Raw genomic sequence first — 19,334 nt, forward strand, 5'->3', positions numbered from 1 at the left:
ACTCATATCTGATTAGTTGAATATGATATTGCTCACATCCAATTGGAATAGGAACTGTTTAGATACCTAATCTGACCTCATGGGTTCGACCTAGATATTGAAACTCTTCTTTTGTTACCAAACCCTAACCCTAACGGATCTGTCACAAGTCAAAATCGGGTCATATCTGATTCATTCACACATTAAATTAATTTGCAGAAAAAAAACAAAAGTAAACTGGGTGGGTCCCACCCACGGGTGGGGCCTGTTGGTCGGTTTGGCCATTAGTATAAGATTTCGTCAACAAACTTTTAAATGATAATTATTCTCAATATTAAAATGAGGTAAACTAATATTCTTAATTCGTCAATACTAAAACAAATATTTTTTTTTTGTTAATAAATATGTTATTATTACCATTCTATTCTTTAAAGTAAATATTCTTAATCAATTAGTAGTATACATTTTTGTTAATAAATATGATAGCTATTATCGTTTTTTATTATTCTATTAATATAATATTAATATTATTAATTATTTCTGCAATCCTGTTCAATCCCCCAATTCACAGCAAGGTGCCAGAGTGGTATTCCTTAAAAAAACCCCACCCTAACCCCAAAAATTTCCCCTCCTTTTTGTACTTTCTGAATGCCCACTTGTCCCCTTCGTGCATCGTTTGCATGGTGGGGAGGTAAACTCTTTTGTTCCTTTCTCTCTCTCTCTCTCTCTCTCTCTGCGTTCACTTTTTCGCCTTTCGGTTTCTCGTCGTTTTTCTCTTTTCCAATTCCGTCCGGGATCTGAATGACGTAATATTTTGTCTCTTCTTAATTCAATTGTGAATTTTGTTCCTTTGTTCCTTTTTTCCTCTTGCCCACCTTTTTTTTGTGTTTTTTGATGAATTTTGAGTCTGTAGGAGGAAAAAATTGAAGGTTTTGTATGATAGGAATTCATATACAGGTACGCGTTAAGCATCATTAGTGAGCCAATAAGATGGCAAGTTGGTAGGGTCCTTCTCTCTCTCTCTCTCTCTTCGGTGGGTCTTGCCTATTCCCTTGACGTGTAGCAACTGATCGGTGCATCAATTGGGCGAGCAAAGAAATTCAATAGCGATCAGAATTAGGGAAGGAAATATCCCTAAATTGATGGATCATGAATTGTTCTTTGATTGGGTGTTGACATTTCGAATTGGGTAGGTTTGATTTTGTCATAGTTGGTGTTATTTTTATTCTAAATCGGCCGCTCTTTGAGATTACTGATGTGGGTGGCGTTGTTTTCGCTCTGATTTATTGGTAATCTTGGTTTTGGATTGCGCCTTCTGTTGTTTTGGATTGAATTGTGCTGCCTTAATTATAATTTTTGATGGTTTTGACTAGAATTTTGTTTTGTGGAATTGCTAATTGGGTTTTACCTTATTCTTAGGCGCACGAATTTTGAGTTTTTTGAACTTTGACTTCTTTCGTAATTCTAGTTGATATGCTGTTTCATGGTATTTCTGATATGAGTTGTTTATTTTTTCAGGATTTTATGTCCATACAAGACATTGGGGATCCTCTTGACGATAATTGAGGCAATTCTAGAGCTTAGGTGCTGAATTCCTTTTGGTTTCGCAAAGGGTCTACAATCTTTTCCACTTCTTTGTGTTGGATATTCAGGATATTCTTTTTTTTTTCGTTTAATTATGAGATTTGGAGAGGTTTTGTAGCATATACTAATATTGGGGGTGTAATTCTGATAGGTGTTGTATGCCTGTGCGTGAATTGGTGAGTTCTATCTTATGTATGTAGTCATTTTTTCCTGGGGAAAGGGGGAAAGTTTTATGTATTCATTCAGTTTTCTTTTTCTCCTTTACTCGAGTAGATAGTTGACTCTGATAGGCTGTTTGAATTCGTATAATCATGACAAGCAAAGGGCCACCTGTAAGACTACGAGAAGATTTCCATAGGTTCATTTCTGCGTTAGCATATGCAATAAAGGAGTGGCTGTTGATGCTTCTGTTATTTGTCAATGCTTTGCTCTCCTATGCGACAACAAAAACTGCGAGTTTCTTCGGTTTGCAAAGTCCATGTTTGTTGTGCTCGAGGCTTGACCACATCTTAGGGAACAAGGCACCCGGTTTCTATAGAGAATTGATATGCCATGCCCATAAGTTAGAAATCTCCTCGTTGGCATATTGTCAAATTCACAAGAAGCTTTCGGATGTGCACGGGATGTGCGAGGATTGTCTTGTTTCCTTTGCAACAGAGAAGAAATCAAATTCGGAAACATATAGGCTGTTGGTTGGGAAACTGAGAATGGATTTTGAATGCTCTGCAGAAGACGATCACAATTTCTATCTTAATGAACCTCTTGAACAATTAGATATTCATCCAAACCATGAGATGGATGCCCCTTTTGAAGAACCACTAGGTGATGCTTCAAATCATGTTCCTGCATTAGATTCAAAGGTTTTGAGATACTGTAACTGTTGCGGCAGGCCCATGGGGACTAAGTTGAATACAAGTAGATTACTCAGTACTAGTTTAATTGGAAGTAAGTTTGGCATGCTTGAGAGTTCTCCCTCTTGTTCTGTAATGTGTAAGCACCATTTGAGCAAGAAAAGCGAAAGATCGTCTTGTTCATCAAGGGCCAGATTTGTTGCAAAGCATAGACACGACCCTTTAGCTCATATTGGGTACTCAGAGCTCAACATTACTTCTGATTCTGAGTCTGAAGTTCCTCTGTCAGATGAAGATGATGTGCATGCTTCTATTCAAGAAACATTTGACTGCAAGCCTTTGCAAAAGTCTGACTGCATGAAGACCACTTTATCTGCTGCAGTACCGACAAAGGAGAGCCTCAACAAGCTGGAAAGTCTATCCAAGGCGTCTGTTCCTCCATCTGTGGTCTCTGATGAGGAACCAGGGTTGTCAAGAAACAGCTTCACTCTAGATGTAACTGGAGGGTCTGATAAAAGGCAAGAGAAGGCAGTTTTAAACGAAAATGTGATAGAAGTAGATGAAAATGAAAGTGTGACAACTTCAGCACCTTCTATGTCTTTTGGGCATGGCCTAGAAGGGGTCAACTGGCAGAAAGTTTCGGAACTGCTTCGCCATCCCTCACTAATGGAATTTTTCACTCCACGTTCAGTTCCATCATCAGACAAGGCTGCAAAAGTATTTTCAGATTCAACACTTCGTTCCTCTCTCCTGAAGAATCTCACACCGGGTGCATCAGACAAGGATGTGAAAGAATTTTCTGAAACAACGCGCCCTTCCCCACTTGATGTATTTTTCACTCCACGTGCAGGTATATCATCACGTAAGAGCATGGAAGTGCTGTCAGAATCGATAATTTCTTCCACGATGCCTGAATTTTTCACTCCTCATGCAGTTCCATCATCATATAAGCGCATGGAATCTCTTTCAAGAACAATACTTCCTTCCCTGAGACATGAATTCTTCACACCACGTGCAATTCCATCATCAGACAAGGCTCTGGAAGTTCTTCCAGAAACAGGGAATGCAATCCCTATATCTGGCATTTTCACAACACGGAGTGTTCCATCATCAGACAAGGCTGGGGCAGAGGCGGTTCATTGTTTAACCGTGTCTGAATCATCTACACAGTGCGCAGTTCCCTTATCAGAGAAGTCTGTAGGAGCTCTTGGAGAAGGATACACGTCAAAATGTGAGTTTTAAATTTTCTGTTGTCTTTTGATGAATGCAAGGTCTCTGATTTTCAACATTACTGGTTTCATGCAGCAGGTGACACTGAGGCCACTATGACGAATAACAATTCTTCTGAAATGGCATCAGAGTCTGTCTTTGATCTCATGGGAGTCACCAAGCCTGAAGGATTATCTAGATTGAAATTGCTTAGACCTAGTTCCTTAACCACCCGGATGATTGATGATCCAAGTCTTCTTATGTCTGGTTCTTTGGATTTAAGTGATGCATACAAGCTGGCTGTGGGTAATAAAGTAGGTCATCCAAGTGAATCCCTTGCAGATGGTGGTGGCAAAGAGTCCAGTAGGATTTCTGAAGATCTGAAAACACTGCTAAGACAGGTTTCATCTTTACGAGGAATGAGTGATATAGCTATGAGCCCAAAAATTCCAGTTGGTAGTGGTGATTTTGGGGTGTCTGAAGCACCTACTCCCCTTGGACTTCAGGCACTTCACAAGAGACTCTCGATTGAGAGATACGAGTCAGGTGTGGAGTCTTTGGATGGGAGCATCGTGAGTGAAGTTGAAGGAGAAAGTGCAGTTGATCGTCTGAAACGCCAAGTTGAATTGGATAGGAAGGCAATGCATGCCTTGTATAAGGAGCTTGAAGAGGAAAGGAACGCTTCTGCTATTGCTGCAAATCAAGCAATGGCCATGATTACTAGGTTACAGGAGGAGAAGGCAGCAATGCATATGGAGGCTTTACAGTACCTGAGAATGATGGAAGAACAATCAGAGTATGACCAAGAAGCTCTGCAGAAATCAAATGAACTCCTTGCATTGCGAGAAAAGGAAATACAAGATTTGGAAGCCGAGCTAGAATCTTTCAGCAATAGGGATGAGAAAGTTGAGTATAACAAAAATTTTTCGATGCAAAACCATAATGGTGACATAGCTAAGATTACCAATGATGTGAATGACAGAGAGAAAGATATTGCTAAGGAATGTTCTTTGCTAAATTTTGAAGATGAACAACACTACCTTTTGAAATGTCTGAAAAACTTGGAGAACAGACTTGGTCAGACTAATTTTAAAGATGCAAGGCACATAGAAGTGGCACAAGGTAATGACATTGAAGGAGAGGGTTTTTTTTCAATTGGAGACAATTTGTCTAATGCAGGAAGAGGGACAACTGCCAAAGGTTTACATTGCACAAATGGACCAAGCGATGGTGATCATTTACTTACTGCCAATTGTGATGATGATCTGCAGAAATCTACCTTTTCTGGAAGAGGAAATGATTTATCCTCTATTGAAAATGAAATTCTATACCTGAATAAGAGGTTAGAGGCTCTTGAGACAGACAAAGATTTTCTTGAGCATACACTTAATTCTCTTAGAAGTGGAAGCGAAGGACTGAAGCTTGTCCAGGAAATGGCACATCACCTGAGAGAAATTCGCAGTGTGTGCACTGGAGCAGCACAAACATGCTGTTCTTGATTAAGAAGTGTCCTCCTGTTGACTCAAAGTAAGTATTTGTAAAGAAAATCTTTATTTTAAGTGGGGGCATATCATAATACCTTAGTTTTGGTGTTTGAAACCTTTGTGAATGGCTGCTTTTGTATATGCAGAATGTTCATTTAGCTTTGCAAATGTTATGATGTGCTACCTGTTGCAAGCATCTGGCTTATGTATTTATATGAATATTTTGTTGCAATTTTTATTAGATTTTGTAATCTCTGCCCTTCATGAATGATGCATTGTCTTCTAGTTCAAAATGATATGTTATTTATTGAACAATTTAGTATGTTAGTCCATTTTGATATTTGCCATATGTCAAAATGATCTAGCTCAAAATGGCTGATGTTATCTACACTAGTTCATTTTGATATTTTCCACATGTTCTTGGATGTTTAAACTTCTAACTATAGTATGCTAATACCCTGTTGGATGAATCTACAAGGGTACACTTTAGTAAAGTTCCCCATTCTTCCTGATTTTCCCCCACTTAGCTTGCTTTGTTGCATATATTCAACTTGTCAACTTTGAGGGAAGCCTGTATTCCTTATACCAATATATTGGCACTTCCACAAGTTCTATGTTGGCTGAACCATAAAAACAACTTTTATGTTTTTTTACTTGAATGGAAGTGTCTACAAGGTGTTTATACTACAAGTATCAATTTCAAGATGAATCAGTTGATGGCTTCCCTTGGTTATATGTGCTGAGCTAATGATAATGTACTTGATGCTGTTAAACAGGGTTTGTTCATGGTTTGCTAATAGAGGATCTATGGTTGGATGGAGAAATTCTTCTTCTGCTCTCTACTTGGATTGGATATGCACAGATTTGGTAAAGGTGCTATTGTAACTGGTTCAAAACCAATTATTCATTAGCATTGTTTTTAATCTGTTTTGCTAGCTTCTATTCTTTATGAGATGCTTGAGTGATGGTCACGACCTTGTGACAGTTAATGATCTCATAGAGTGTACTAGAAAGGAGACGGAGACTTTAGCATTGTGTTGAAGTGGGATGTTACCGTTTTCAACTCTATTCACATAATATTCAAAAAGGGACCAAGGCATTTATGTTGATCACGTCTAGGGTTGATGTACTCTTGACTAGGATGAAGTATCCTGATCTTCATCATCTTGAGTTGGGGTTTTTCCATCTTTGAGAATGACAGAGAAGGTTCCATCTTTTTTAATGGATTTGTAAAACAAATCTGTAGGTTAGTTTAAATGGAGTTTTCTCTGGTGTTTTCAAATTTTACAATTCTATGAGCATTCATGAATTAACCACATGCTATTCATTGTCAAAGTATGTCAGATTGTTAACGTAAGATACTTTAGTCTCATACTTCTATATCCTTCAAGGATCTGGAGTGAATTTCTCATTATCAGTGACAAATCTGTGGTCCTGGTTGCAGGTGTATTTGGTGATTTTCAAATTTGGGCATGTTTGTTTTGATCACAGGTTTTCCGCTGTGAGAGTTTTGACCCTGAGAATGTGTTTCACATGATTAACATTCTCAGGCACAACTTTCTCATGTTTGTTTTATAATTATGATTTTTGGATTGTAATTCTCATTTCCACTTGTGATTCACATTCTTATGTTTGTCAAATGTTAGGTAAGCAAAAAATTTCTCAAGCCTTTAAATTGGATCCAATTCGGATTTACCCATCCGAATAATTTTCAGTCCCGGATCAGATCCATATCAACATTTTAAAGCGTACCTTTATTTAGATTCAGATATGATCTGAACAATTTGCATTTTAAAGTGGATTTTGTTTGGATTTGGATCTGATCAAATTTGTTTTTTTTTTTTTATGTTAAAACCTTGTTTTGGTACTCTTTAACAAATCCAGTATCCTTCAACAGATCCAATGAGTAGGGTTCCCCTCATCCTTTCTTTCCGGTTGCAACAGGAAAAAAATTGAAGAAAACGTAATAGGGGCTTGCAACAAGCCCCTTCTCAACTTCAGCTCGCCAGAAACTAGTGAGTAGGCTCCCACTTCCCCTTTCTTTCCGGCATCAACAAACCAACCAAGAAAAGGGAATGCAACAAAGAGGCTTGTCAGGGAGCCCCTTTCTATTCATATTCAGTTTGCAGGCTTCCCTCCCCAACCTTCCTTCCAGCTTCAACAAAAAAAAAAACAAAACAAAAAGAATACGTGAAAGGGGCTTGCTGCCAAGCCCCTTCTTGCTTGCCGTAAACCAATTTCCCTCACCTCCCCCTTCTGCCAGCCCTATTTGCTGCACGAACTGAGCTCGCCGGAGACCTCTTTCCAGCAAGCTCTACACAAAACACGACCCCCCCCCCCCCCCCCCAAAAAAAAAAAAAAAAAAAGAGAACGTGTGGAGGATACCTACATGTTTTTTCCAGGGAGATGGTGAACATAGGAGGGGAAAGAGGTAGAACATGCAGATGGAGGTGGGCAAGCCTTTGGGTGATTCTGAAAACCAACGGCTAGTGCTGGCCTTGCAACATCTATCAAGAGCTGTCATGTCTACATTTTTTGCACTCAGCTGAGAATCAGTTCTCTGAAAGTTGGTCACAGGTTAAGGCTTGTGACCAACTTTTACAGCTTACAAGGCAAACAGAATCACAGATAGATTCTGAATAACAGGACAAACACTCTTATGTTTGCAAAGCCCTGTGAAAGTCCTGTGGAAGTTATTTAGAATCACAGGAAGTTGTGATTCTTGCAATTTCACAGGGAGAAACAAACATGCCCTTTATGTCTACTGTCATTCATATCCATGAAAAAGTTACACATCATGTAAATAAAGTTGTCCATTGGAGCAAGTTAAATTTCTAGAAATATCTTAACTGCTGCAATTCCTTTATCTCAGACTTTGTTGTGAAAACTTCTTAGTGTTGTAGTAACCTCTTTTATACAATTGGTTGTAATTACATTAATCAACATGCAAAAGAAAAAGCATGATATCTTTGTAGTTTGGATTCCCAGTAAATAAAAAGAGAGTGAAAGAACCTTTGTGGAATTCGAGTATTACATTGTATAGCAAACTTCAGCCCTGTATGTTAAATTGTTTAGGGATGGCCGACCACAGGTAGTGCTCCTTATCAACTTTCTTTGTCAATATTCCAAGTTTCCAACTTTAAGGGTCTGTTTGGATACATCCGGTGTTGCAGTACTGGAATAGACCCTATGTTTTGCAATTATTCCTTATGTTTTCAGTTTTCACCCTTGAGTTGGTAATTGTTTGTGCTATGCCTCTCTCTTTCTCTCTCTCTCTCTCATGATTTAAGGATTAGTACAGCAGGGATGGAATTTATAGAGTGAAAGTTTAGTGGGGAAGCCAACAATAAAAATACCACAATCAACATACAAGATCTTGCAATTTAAAGATTCCAAAATTTAGATATTTAGGGTGTATGATACAAGAAAATGGTGGATTTGAGGATGACATCACTACCATGATTTGTATGTTGACTGGATAAGGTGATGAGAACATGACAAGGAGTGCCTCTATATTTAAAAGGGCATTTCTATAAGGCTACTATAAGATTGGTACTCTTATATGGTACCGAGTGTTGGACAACTAAAGAGTGACAGGATAACATAGTACATGCTGTGGAGATGTATATGTTAGAATGGATGTATGGAGTTGAGAAAAGATAAAAGAGAATATATTAGAGCATGTTTACAAGTACTGCCAATAAGTAAAAAAAAGTTAGAGGATGCCGTTTAAAACGGTTTGGACATGTGAGGAAGCCTATCACCACACCAATAAGAAGGTACATACAACCAAACCAAGTTGAAGGAACTAGGAAAAGAGAAATGCCATTGAAGACTTGAAGGGAGACTATGCACGGTGATGTGAAAAATTGCGAGGCAATGGAGGTTGTAGCTCTAGACAAGAACGAATCAAGGAACATGACTCCAGTCAACCTCATGCAGTTAGGATAAGACTTCATGATGATGATGATGATTTACCAATTCATTTTTTGTTGCTAGCTCAAATTATTTTCCTTGTTTGTGGTTCTCATAGTTATAAATGTTATAATATTATAGTTTGTGCATTATAATAAAATGATATCTTTTTTCTGCAAAAGAGAATATTGCAGTAATATAGTCGTTTCACCAAATCTTAAACTAGTTTGCTATCCATGCATGTTTTTTAGCTAACAGAGTAGCAATTGGAACAATAATTTTTGCTACTAGAAATGTAAATTTTGCTATTCTTAAGTCTGTAATTGGTTAAATACTTTTTGCCACCAGCCATGCTTTATGTTGCTGATAGGTATACAACTTTGAAAGTGATTGCTTGACTACAGAGTCAGGTCGAAAAATTATGCTGTTTATTGTGTTGCCACCTCTAAAGTTTTAATTCTCCAGAAATCCCCTCAACTTTTTTTGTTGGTTTCCTGACTGCCCTTGACATACACAGGCAGCTGAAGACAAATACTTTGTCTTGGCTTTATTACTGTTTGTGGAAGTCAGTGCATCACTATTATATATGTCTAGTTGACTGAATAATAACAAAAATAAGAAAAGAATGAGGAAAAGGAAAGACCAGCCTTGAATAGTTTCCCACATCCTGTTCACATTGACTTTATTTGTCCTTTTTATGCTTTAATTCAATGAAAACTATGCTAGGCATTTTCTACAACCAAATGTAGAATCAAAATGTTTCCAGTTCTTCCTCCCAAGTTGAGGCCCATCATTTAGACTAGTGGGGGTTAAACCAATTAGTTCAGATAATAATGAACTTTCTAAAAGAGCTTTCTATTGGAATAATACTTACTGATTTATTAACAAGTAGATCTATGTCAAGGGAATTAGCAACACATCAGGAAGTTGGTACAAGAAGCTGTAGGTACACATTTTGATAAATTGGATCTGCGGAATGGATAGTCATGGTTTTCTTAAAAGTGAAGATCGGGGACATCAAGTTCTCACAAAAGAAGGATTGGTGGTTTGAATTTTTTCAATAACTAATCTAACAGTTGTTGGTGTGCGACTTCAATTAAAGGTTGAAGACATGGAGGTGTTGTATTGGGAGAACTATGTCTGATATATCATGATGCTTCTAATGATAAAGTGACCACTAGGTTTCAGATAGATTCCTACGTGTGTGTGTGTGTGTGTGTGTGTGTGTGTGTGTGTGTGTGTGTGTGTGTGTGTGTGTGTGTGACTATCTATTGTGTTAAAATGAAAGGATATGTATGTAAATATGTTGAAATTATCTTGCACCAGGCCTATATTTGTTTGCATTGGTCATAAAGTAGTTAACATCATCTATGCTGGAGGAGGCCATCTGATGCCTGATTTTTATGGATGATATACATAACTTTGAGGTGCAAGTGTTTGATTAACACCAAAATGGACCTTTAGCAGCGGTCATGATCGCGACTAGTTTTTTTTGTTGTGCCTGTGCGCACTTAAGGGTGTTTCAAGATACACCCTTCTCTCTCTCGTCTTTTTGTAGTTGCTGAACACCAACTTTGTCCTTGAAATTTGTTCTATTTAAGCGAGATAAAAAAAAAGTTTCTGTACTTTTGTATGATTTCTTGTAGCTTACATGGATCGATCCATCATTGCAGGTATAGGATCAGGACCTCAAAAATGAATATCCAAGTTTAAGAGAGCCAGCGATTTTTACTACTATTAGTGACAAGTGTATCAACTCAAAGTTAATACAGAATGAAGCTTTGCTTGCTTGCCTGTCCCAATTGTGTATATACACTTACCACGGCATACCCTTCTCTTTTGGTTTGAGTTTGACACAAGGAGTTGGTGAGTTTGGTGTCTGCTGTTATTTCCATGAGTGCTTGAGTTGTAAAAGGAGTGTTTCTTATCCTTTTTTTTTTAAATTACTACATTGTTTGGAATGTGTAAATGGGTACATTTTGAGTGGCCCTTTTAACGTTGTATATTTGTTAGATCCAATGAATTGTTTTTTACTCTGTTTCGTTGTGCATTTCTGCTCCTCTCTTGAACTGGGGTTTCTCATTGATTATTATAAACACAAAAGTGTGTTATGTGAAGTATTTTCGTAAAAGCTATATCATAAGAGGCCATTTTTTTGTAGATTGGTTGCACTCATCCCCTATGTCATCCCTATCTTCATACCCCATACCCCTCAGAAAGTTGTTTTGATCAAATCGGACTCAGCAGATACAATCTACATCATTCATTCAGTGAAGATCGACATTCAAATGGTTAAAATCCCACTTGTTTACAGGATTTTTTGGTGATTAAAAAATCAACGGTTCTCAAAGCACAAATATTGTGATGTAAAAAAAATCATATTTTTTCATTAAAAAATATGATAAAAAGGTTGATTCGTATTAAATAGACCATGTTGAATCCATCTATAGGGTCAGATTTGATCAAAACAACTTGCATCATAAGATTTAAGAGGGGTAGGAAGATGGGGAATGACTAGGGGTGGCAAAATCTGACACGACCCACCAACCCGCTTCTTAGCTGGGTTCGGGTTTGGCTTAAACGGGTTTGTGTTGTAAATGGGTCGACCCACCTAATCCGTTTATTAAACGAGTCGGGTTCATGTTAGGGGTATGCCAACCCGGCTGACCCGTTTAATAAACGGGTTAGGCGGGCGGGTCAACCCGTTTACCCAAACCCGGCCCGCCAACTCGTTTACCCGACTCGCCTGTTTACCCGTTTACTTGAATCTGACCCGCCAACCCGTTTACCCGAACCCGACCTGCCAACCCGTTTATTAAATGGGTTAACCGTGTTGTGTCGGGTTACCCGTTTATTAAATGGGTCGGGTTCGTGTTTGCCACAGCTGACCCGTTTAATAAACGGGTTGGGTTAGTGTTGAGGTATGCTGACCTGCCAACCCGACCCGATTGCCACCCGGGATGACATAGGGGATGGGTGGAACCCAACTGCATATTTTATTCTGTAGTGCTCCATGCTTAGCATGCAGGTCCATCACTGCTGACCATCCATTTCAGCACCTCGAGATGGACACCACAGCCATCTCGAGAAATGCCAAGATGAATGGCTGTCAGGCAGGTAGGTCGCTGCGTATAATGCGAAATCATATCATAATTGCAGTCAAAACAATTGTTAGGTATATGAATATCGAAGCATGAGATGACTTAAAAAGCTGGTTCGATCCAACATGCTTTGCACTCAAACATAAGAAAGCTTTTACCCGTTTGCACTCAAACATGGGTCTGTGAACAACTACACCTGGGTATTTTCAAAAGCCAATCTACTGTCTGAAAAAAACGTGATATTTTGAAAATATCACTGATATTGAAAATGCCATATATTTGTTTTGCTATTCATATTATCTAATTATATATATTATATTTATATATATCTATATATTGATATGTTTTCGGGATTTCTTGGCAAAAACCAGATTTATTAAAATATCGTGAGACTTTGAGTTATGACATTGGGTTAAGGCCTATTTCAAGACCAGTAAAGTGAATCATGAGCTGGAAACGTACGTTTATCTTTTTGACCTTTGGAATCCAAGATAAATTGATGGAGGTGGTATATATTCTTACCCTTAATGGAGGTCGCTTGGATTCCGTTCATCCACAAGATGAACGGCACCCAATGTTCCCTTCTCTCTGTCTCTCTCTCTCTCTATCAAATACTACTGAAGAAACTCTCCCGCCGTTTCTTCTGGGCACAGTTTCTGCAATAATACTAACCACCATCATCACTAAATTCATCACTCATACAGCCCCAGTGGAGACGGCAATGGACAAATGAGAAATCCGACCTCTTGTAGAGGTTTATGAACTACAACGATGCCGACGAAAAGGGTTCGTCAAGGACATGGTGATCAGCTTCATACTCGCCGGAAGGGACACGACTTCGGCAGCACTGACATGGTTTCCGGCCACAAACAGGTGGAAGATGAGATCCTGAGAGAGAAATCCGGTGTCCCGAAGAAGTGGTTGAATTCTAGAAAACGATGGTGAGAATTAGAATCCCTGTTTCCTTGGGACTACTTTGAACTGGAGTCCTCCCTAATGCTGTCACACGTATGGACTTCTAGAGCCTTCTTAGCTGCACCAAGAGAGTCCTGACTCGCATAAGATTCTTTGCTCCTTCATGAGACTCCCTAACCAGCCGATCAGTAGGAGAGTCCAAACCGCCTTGATTCTTCAAGGCCTCCGGCAAGAAGCGAACGGTCCTGCAGGTGACATTGATCTTGGACCTGGACCTGAAGAAATTATATTGTGTAACTGGTAACATCAATCTCTATATGCTTGCTATGATCGTGGAATGTAGAATGAGCAGCTAAGTTGCACTCACATTATATCACACCAGATGACTCAATACCAGGCTCACGTAAAAGAGACTGTACCCACATTACTTGCAACAACTAGATACCAATTGTTGCTTCTTAGAGCTCCAGGATATTAGATTAGGTCCAAGAAAAAATTATATCCTGGCATAGACTTCCTATTATTTGAACATCCTGCCTTGTCAATATCTAAATACACAGACACTATTCTGGATTTGGAGGCTCGTAACAATGGACCAAACTAAATAGAGAACTTCAGATAATGAAGAATACACTTCACCGCCGCCCAATACTGAACTGTGGGGCAATGCATACTGGCAAACCCTGTTGACACAAAAAGCCAAGTCTGGCTGTGTTATGGTGACATATTGTAGGACACCCACAACACTTCTATATAATGTAGGATTCCCAAATTCAACTCCACCAAATGCAGAGAACTTTGTTGATGCAAATATGGGTTTGGCATCAACTATGTTGGTCCTCATAAGCTCCTCTGAGTTTACACTGCAGGCACGACGATCATAGTTATGGCAGGCTGAGACAACACGACTAGGTAGTCTTCTTACCGGGGGCGGTTTCTTTGGGTTATAAATTCAAAAAAATTAATTGACCTTTGATTCAATATCCAAAGTTACAAACTTCTACTTCCAAAATCTGTTACGGGAAAAATCTACAGCCTGCATTTTACTTATTATTTACCACCATGTTCACAAAAAGAAGCAATTCATTACAATGTAACACAGTCTACAAAACATAACCAAGTTCAGGAATCCTAAGTTTAAAATTAAGGGAACTAGGTTTTGAGTAAAAAATCCAGGTGAAACACCAGTACCGAATTTTTAGCCATATTCGGATGCTAGAACTCGATTTTGGCAAACCAAGTTTGTGAAACAAAACCCAGTTTATCAAGTTTATCGGGGCTTAGTGGGAGTGCTGCCCTCTTCCACCCTCCTAATGCCTCCTTGTCTTTTGAACCTGAGTTCCACATGCCGAAAAATGGCTGGCATACTACAATTCGGCCTCGATGGTATCATGTCAGCCATTTTTTTTGGCTAGTTGGCAGTCGCTGGCCGGAAATGGCTATTTTTTTATGAGCCACAGTTGGCTGTTTTCGATCGGTAGATAGATGAAAAATAGTCAAATTATTAGTTTTTATTGTTTGTATCTTGAAATCTGGCCATTTTTTTTATTATCTATAGGTTGGAAAAATGGCCAGGGTGATGTTGCTGGTAGGGGTGTCAACCGGTCGGGTTTACCCAGACCCAACCCTAACCAAAACTATAGGGTCCCGGTATGGTGATAAATAAGAAGACTTGATTAAGACTCGGATCCGGATCTGAAGGTCCGATTAATATATGGAGCCAAGTATAGTTTGCGAAATTTTATACTAGACCCGGGCCTGAGCCGAGTTCCCATTAAGACCCACAAATTTTCAATGTAAAAATGATAAAAAATATTATTTTACTGGGTATGGCCCGGGTCTGATTCATGTAGTTCTTATCGGGTCTGGGTATGATTTCTCTTAAGGTGGGTTCGATTAGACCCAGGTCCAAACCCAATATATACTATACCCGAAAATCGTGATCAGGTCTGGTTTCACCCGAGTCCGAACCAAACCCGGCTCGTTGACACCACTAGTTGCTGGCGTCGTTGGTGCCAAACCATCCATCTTCTAACTGAAAAATGACAGCTAGCTACATTTATTTATTTATTTATTTTGTTTGGCCATTTTCCCGAACAGAAAATAACCGGTCTACTACGGTTCAGCATAGAGAGTAGCATCCCTACCATTTATTTAGGGGAGTGGCTAGAAAAAGACTTTGGCATCTTTTTTTTTTTTCCTTGAGTCTTTTAATAAAACAAACTTGAAAAACCAAGTTTTTGGTTAATCAAACAACCAATGCTTATGGTTTTCGAAACTAGGTTTGGCAAAACCTGGTTTTGCCTCCTGTCATCCAAATAGTTTTATAAACTTGGCCGCAAAACTTCAATACCAACTCAAGATGGTAGTTCAAGTCAAGTCGGATATGACCGATTCCCACTGCATCTCATGCATGATAATAGCCGTCAATCTCTTAAATGAACAAGATGTGTGTCTCAGGTAATCAGTAATTTTTCTAATTAGCGATGGTGGCTTATAAATTGTCAATGTCCCGGAGGATCTCATTTAATTTCCTGCCGTGGTCACCAAGCAAATTTCTGGTCAGACTGAGCATAGTTTATTTCACATTATTGTATTGCTGATCACATGGTGATCCTCCTAGTTCGCATCTTTTTATCACAAAAAAAAATTTCATGCGCCCACAGATTATATGATGTGGGTGGACCCTTATTTTATTTTTATAGGCAAGCTGAACGATACCATTGGGATTTGAACTTGCAACGTCTCAACATAAGGTGACCTGCACTAACTGTTCTTATTGGACATGGTCACACCAAAGGGTGGGGGCTCCAGTTGTCTGGTAGGAGCAGTGAGTGCCCGTCATCTTGTGTTTGGACGTTGCAAGTTCAAATCCCAATGGTATGGTTGTATAACCTGTGGGGTCTGCCTAACCCCAACTTGCCTATCAAAAACAAAAAAAACATGGTCACCAGAACTAGAGAGGCTAGACCTAGATATCAGGCAGAGTATTTACCAGCCCTGGTGCTACACATGCCATTAAGAGTGAAGCAGTGGTTTGTTGAGCTCGATAACAGGATGACCAGAGCCCTAACAGAGAGTGAAGCAGTGGTTTGGACCGAGGATGGAAGACATGAAACGGGGATGGATGTTCGGATTTTGAGACGAGGTAATCAATACAAAATTAATTGTTTTATATTATTATAAGATACAATTTTATTGAAATAATACTTAAAAAACAGTAAAAAATAATAAACACCACCAAAATGTCGTTTTTCCTGTGAAATAGATGGGTGGTACTTGTGACGTAGCAATGCAAACAAACTTATTTTTGAAAATAATTGTACCAATCGACCAAGATGAGTTTTTACTTGCAGACCAAGTTTTCTCTCTCTATAGAGACTTTGCAAGGCTATAAATGTGGACACAGATAAGACCTTATCACCCCTACCAAAAGACAAAGCCAATGGAAGAAACACTACTCCCACTCTTCCTTGTGGTCGCAGCTTCCACTCTCCTGTTGCTTCAGGTAATCAAGCTCATCATAAGCATCACAACTCCCAAATCACCACCTCCACCACCCATCTACGGCCCAAAATCCTACCCCATCATCGGCGCCACCCTGTCCATGGTGTCCAACTCTCACCGTGTCGCCCAATACCTCTCGGACCTCCTCCTCCAGTCCCCCACCCACACCATCCACATCCACTGTCCCTTCAAACCCAAGCTGATCGTGACCGCCGATCCCTCCAACGTCGAGCACATCCTCAAGACACGATTCCATGCCTATCCCAAAGGTGACGTCTTCCTTACCAACCTCCGCGACCTCCTCGGGAATGGCATCTTCAACTCCGATGGCGACGCGTGGAAGATCCAACGGAAGATAGCTAGCCACGAGTTCAACACCCGGTCCCTCCGCAAATTCGTCGACACCGCCGTGAAATCCGAGATCTCCGGCCGCCTCCTCCCACTCCTGGCGGATGCGGCCTCCCGAGGAACGGTGCTGGACCTCCAGGACGTGCTCCAGCGGTTCGGGATCGACAATATCTGCAGGTATGGATGTCAATGAATTGGATTTTATCTGATATCTGACCGAATTCCATTTGGTTTAGTTGCATTTGGTAAGCTGAAATGTTGTCAGTATCGGTATGGCCCCGAATCTTGCCACCCATTCAGCTGTATCGTCCGATACCGATATTCAAGTGAATCGTTTTGTATCGGCCTAAAAATAATAATTTTTTTTACTTGTCAATCATAATACGTGTTAAAACTATTAAAATAGTTTTAAAAATTTATTTTCTTGGTATTTTTATATTTATTAAAATATAGCCGATTCAAGCTTGCAGCGTGTCGATTTTCTGCCGATACGATGTGTAACGCACCGACACTGTTAACATTGCCAGAAACTATATCCGATTATAATCGATTGCGGATATGGTTTTGATTTTTTGTTGCCCAATGCGATAAATATCCGTATCCGTTTTACTAGTAAAAAAAGCAGATATGGTATTTTTTACCATCTGAATCCGAATCCGAATCCGAATTCGGATTCAAATCAGTTTAGCTAACATATGGTTAGTTGGATATGGTATTGGTTACATACAATTTGAATCCGAGCCGTTTACATCCTTATCTGCTGCAGGATCGCATTCGGGTCGGATCCCGGATGCCTGGACCCGGCACTCCCCTCGTCGCCGTTCGTCGCCGCCTTCGACGACGCCGTCCGGCTGATCACCGGACGCTTCTCCGTCATCTTTCCGATAATCTGGAAACTCAAGCGGGCGCTCGCGATCGGTTCTGAGAAGAAGCTCAGAGATGCGGTCCACGTCATCGACAGCTTCGCCGGAAATCTCATTCGCGAGCGGAAGCAGCGGCGGAGCTCCTCGCCAGAGGAGGAGAACTCCGATCTCCTATCGAGGTTTATGAACTACAACGACGCCGACGAGGGGTTGGTCAGGGACATGGTGATCAGCTTCATACTCGCCGGAAGGGACACGACTTCGTCCGCGCTGGTGTGGTTCTTCTGGCTGGTTTCCGGCCACAAACGGGTGGAGGAGGAGATCCTCAGGGAGATATCCAGTGCCGGAGAAGATCGAGAGGTGGTTGGTTTTGAGGAGGTGAAAGAGATGAACTATTTGCACGCGGCCATCTGGGAGTCCATGAGACTGTACCCGCCGGTGCCTTTCGATAGCAAGCAAGCGGCTGAAGACGACGTGTTGCCGGACGGGACGGTGGTGCAGAAGGGGGTGAGGGTGATGTACCATCCTTACGCGATGGGGAGGATGGAGTCGCTGTGGGGGAAGGATTGGGAGGAGTTCCGGCCGGAGCGGTGGCTGCAGAAGGACGAAGCCAGTGTGAGGTGGAGGTTGTTGCCGGAGGATCCGTACAAGTTTCCGGTGTTCCAGCCGGGGCCTAGGGTGTGCTTGGGGAAGGATATGGCCTTCATTCAGATGAAGAGCGTCGCGGCTGCGGTGCTTGGGCGGTTCAGGGTGGTGCCTGCGGCGCCCGATTTCGAGCCGGTTTACGAGTCCAATATGACGTCCAAGATGAAGGGTGGTTTTCCGGTGAGGATCGAACTGAGGATCGCATGATGGAGGGCTCTCTCTCTCTCTTGTTGTGGTGCTTAATGCAGGAGAAGAACTTGGTCACCTTTTCATTTTCATTCGTGATACTTGATGGGTTTCTTTTAATAGTTTGTTTCATATGATGCATGGATTTTAGCATAGGAAAATGATTTCCTCGCCCATAGATGAGTTTTAAGAACTAACCTTCTTGCCACGTTAAATTTACTTTCTCTCTCTCTCTCTCTTTTTTGCTGAATCTTAACCATGGTTACTAGCAGGGGGTGTCAACTGGTCGGGTTTACGGGGACCGGACCTGAACCAAACCCTACAAGATCTGGGTACGGTGATAGAAGTACGACCTAATTAGGGCCCTGATCCAAACCTGATGGTTAGATTAATATATGGACCTGGGTATAGTTTGTGAAATTTTATACCAGTCCCAGACCCACCCAAGTTCTGATTAAGACCCACAATTTTCCAATGTAAAAACAATAAAAAATATGGTTTTAACGGGTCTGGTCTGGGATTGGTTCATATAGTTTTTATGTGGTTTTTCTTATAGTGGACCCCATTAGGCATGGATCTAAACCCAATACCATATATAAAAATCGAGTCTAAGTCTGATTCCACCTGGGTTCGAACCAAACTTGACCCGTTGACACCCCTAATTAACAGGAAACAAAATGGATACAGGAAATAAAATGGATATAGAAAGCAGCTGAAGCTAGTGTTAAAAAATACTATGAAGCGGGA

General features: G+C 40.4%; 1 protein-coding gene and 1 pseudogene across 10 annotated transcripts; both read left to right on the forward strand.

Moving 5' to 3' along the window:
- Positions 1-646: 646 nt before the first annotated feature.
- On the forward strand, positions 647-11,060 carry LOC149829143 (myosin-binding protein 1-like). 9 transcript variants are annotated; one of them, XM_090017925.1, is made up of 6 exons: positions 926-1,168; positions 1,498-3,264; positions 3,349-3,645; positions 3,720-5,150; positions 5,884-5,980; positions 10,696-11,060. In XM_090017925.1, exons 2-4 carry the CDS (start codon positions 1,875-1,877, stop codon positions 5,120-5,122), a joined length of 3,090 nt encoding a protein of 1,029 aa, XP_089874051.1. In that variant the 5' UTR covers positions 926-1,168; positions 1,498-1,874; the 3' UTR covers positions 5,123-5,150; positions 5,884-5,980; positions 10,696-11,060. The 9 variants fall into 9 exon arrangements, with proteins under 9 accessions (XP_089874046.1, XP_089874047.1, XP_089874051.1 ...); XM_090017926.1 differs by having other exon boundaries at positions 3,723-5,150; XM_090017920.1 differs by lacking the exon at positions 926-1,168 and adding an exon at positions 647-670 and having other exon boundaries at positions 1,498-3,645.
- A 5,423-nt stretch (positions 11,061-16,483) lies between these two features.
- Positions 16,484-18,697, forward strand: LOC149829144 (cytochrome P450 94A2 pseudogene; annotated as a pseudogene). The gene is made up of 2 exons (XR_016434171.1): positions 16,484-17,070; positions 17,660-18,697. The product of XR_016434171.1 is annotated as a cytochrome P450 94A2 pseudogene (transcript).
- The last annotated feature ends 637 nt before the right edge of the window (positions 18,698-19,334 follow it).

Source organism: Nuphar pumila, chromosome 9 (assembly GCF_984573655.1).
Source record: "Nuphar pumila chromosome 9, dmNupPumi1.hap1.1, whole genome shotgun sequence".
NCBI classification, from domain to species: Eukaryota; Viridiplantae; Streptophyta; class Magnoliopsida; order Nymphaeales; family Nymphaeaceae; genus Nuphar; species Nuphar pumila.

Excerpts from the sequence above, each read along its gene's own strand:
- LOC149829143 (XM_090017920.1), top strand. The coding sequence starts at position 1,875 with ATGACAAGCAAAGGGCCACCTGTAAGACTACGAGAAGATTTCCATAGG. Across the intron at positions 3,646-3,719 it reads AGAAGGATACACGTCAAAAT|CAGGTGACACTGAGGCCACT; the intron begins GTGAGTTTTAAA and ends GGTTTCATGCAG.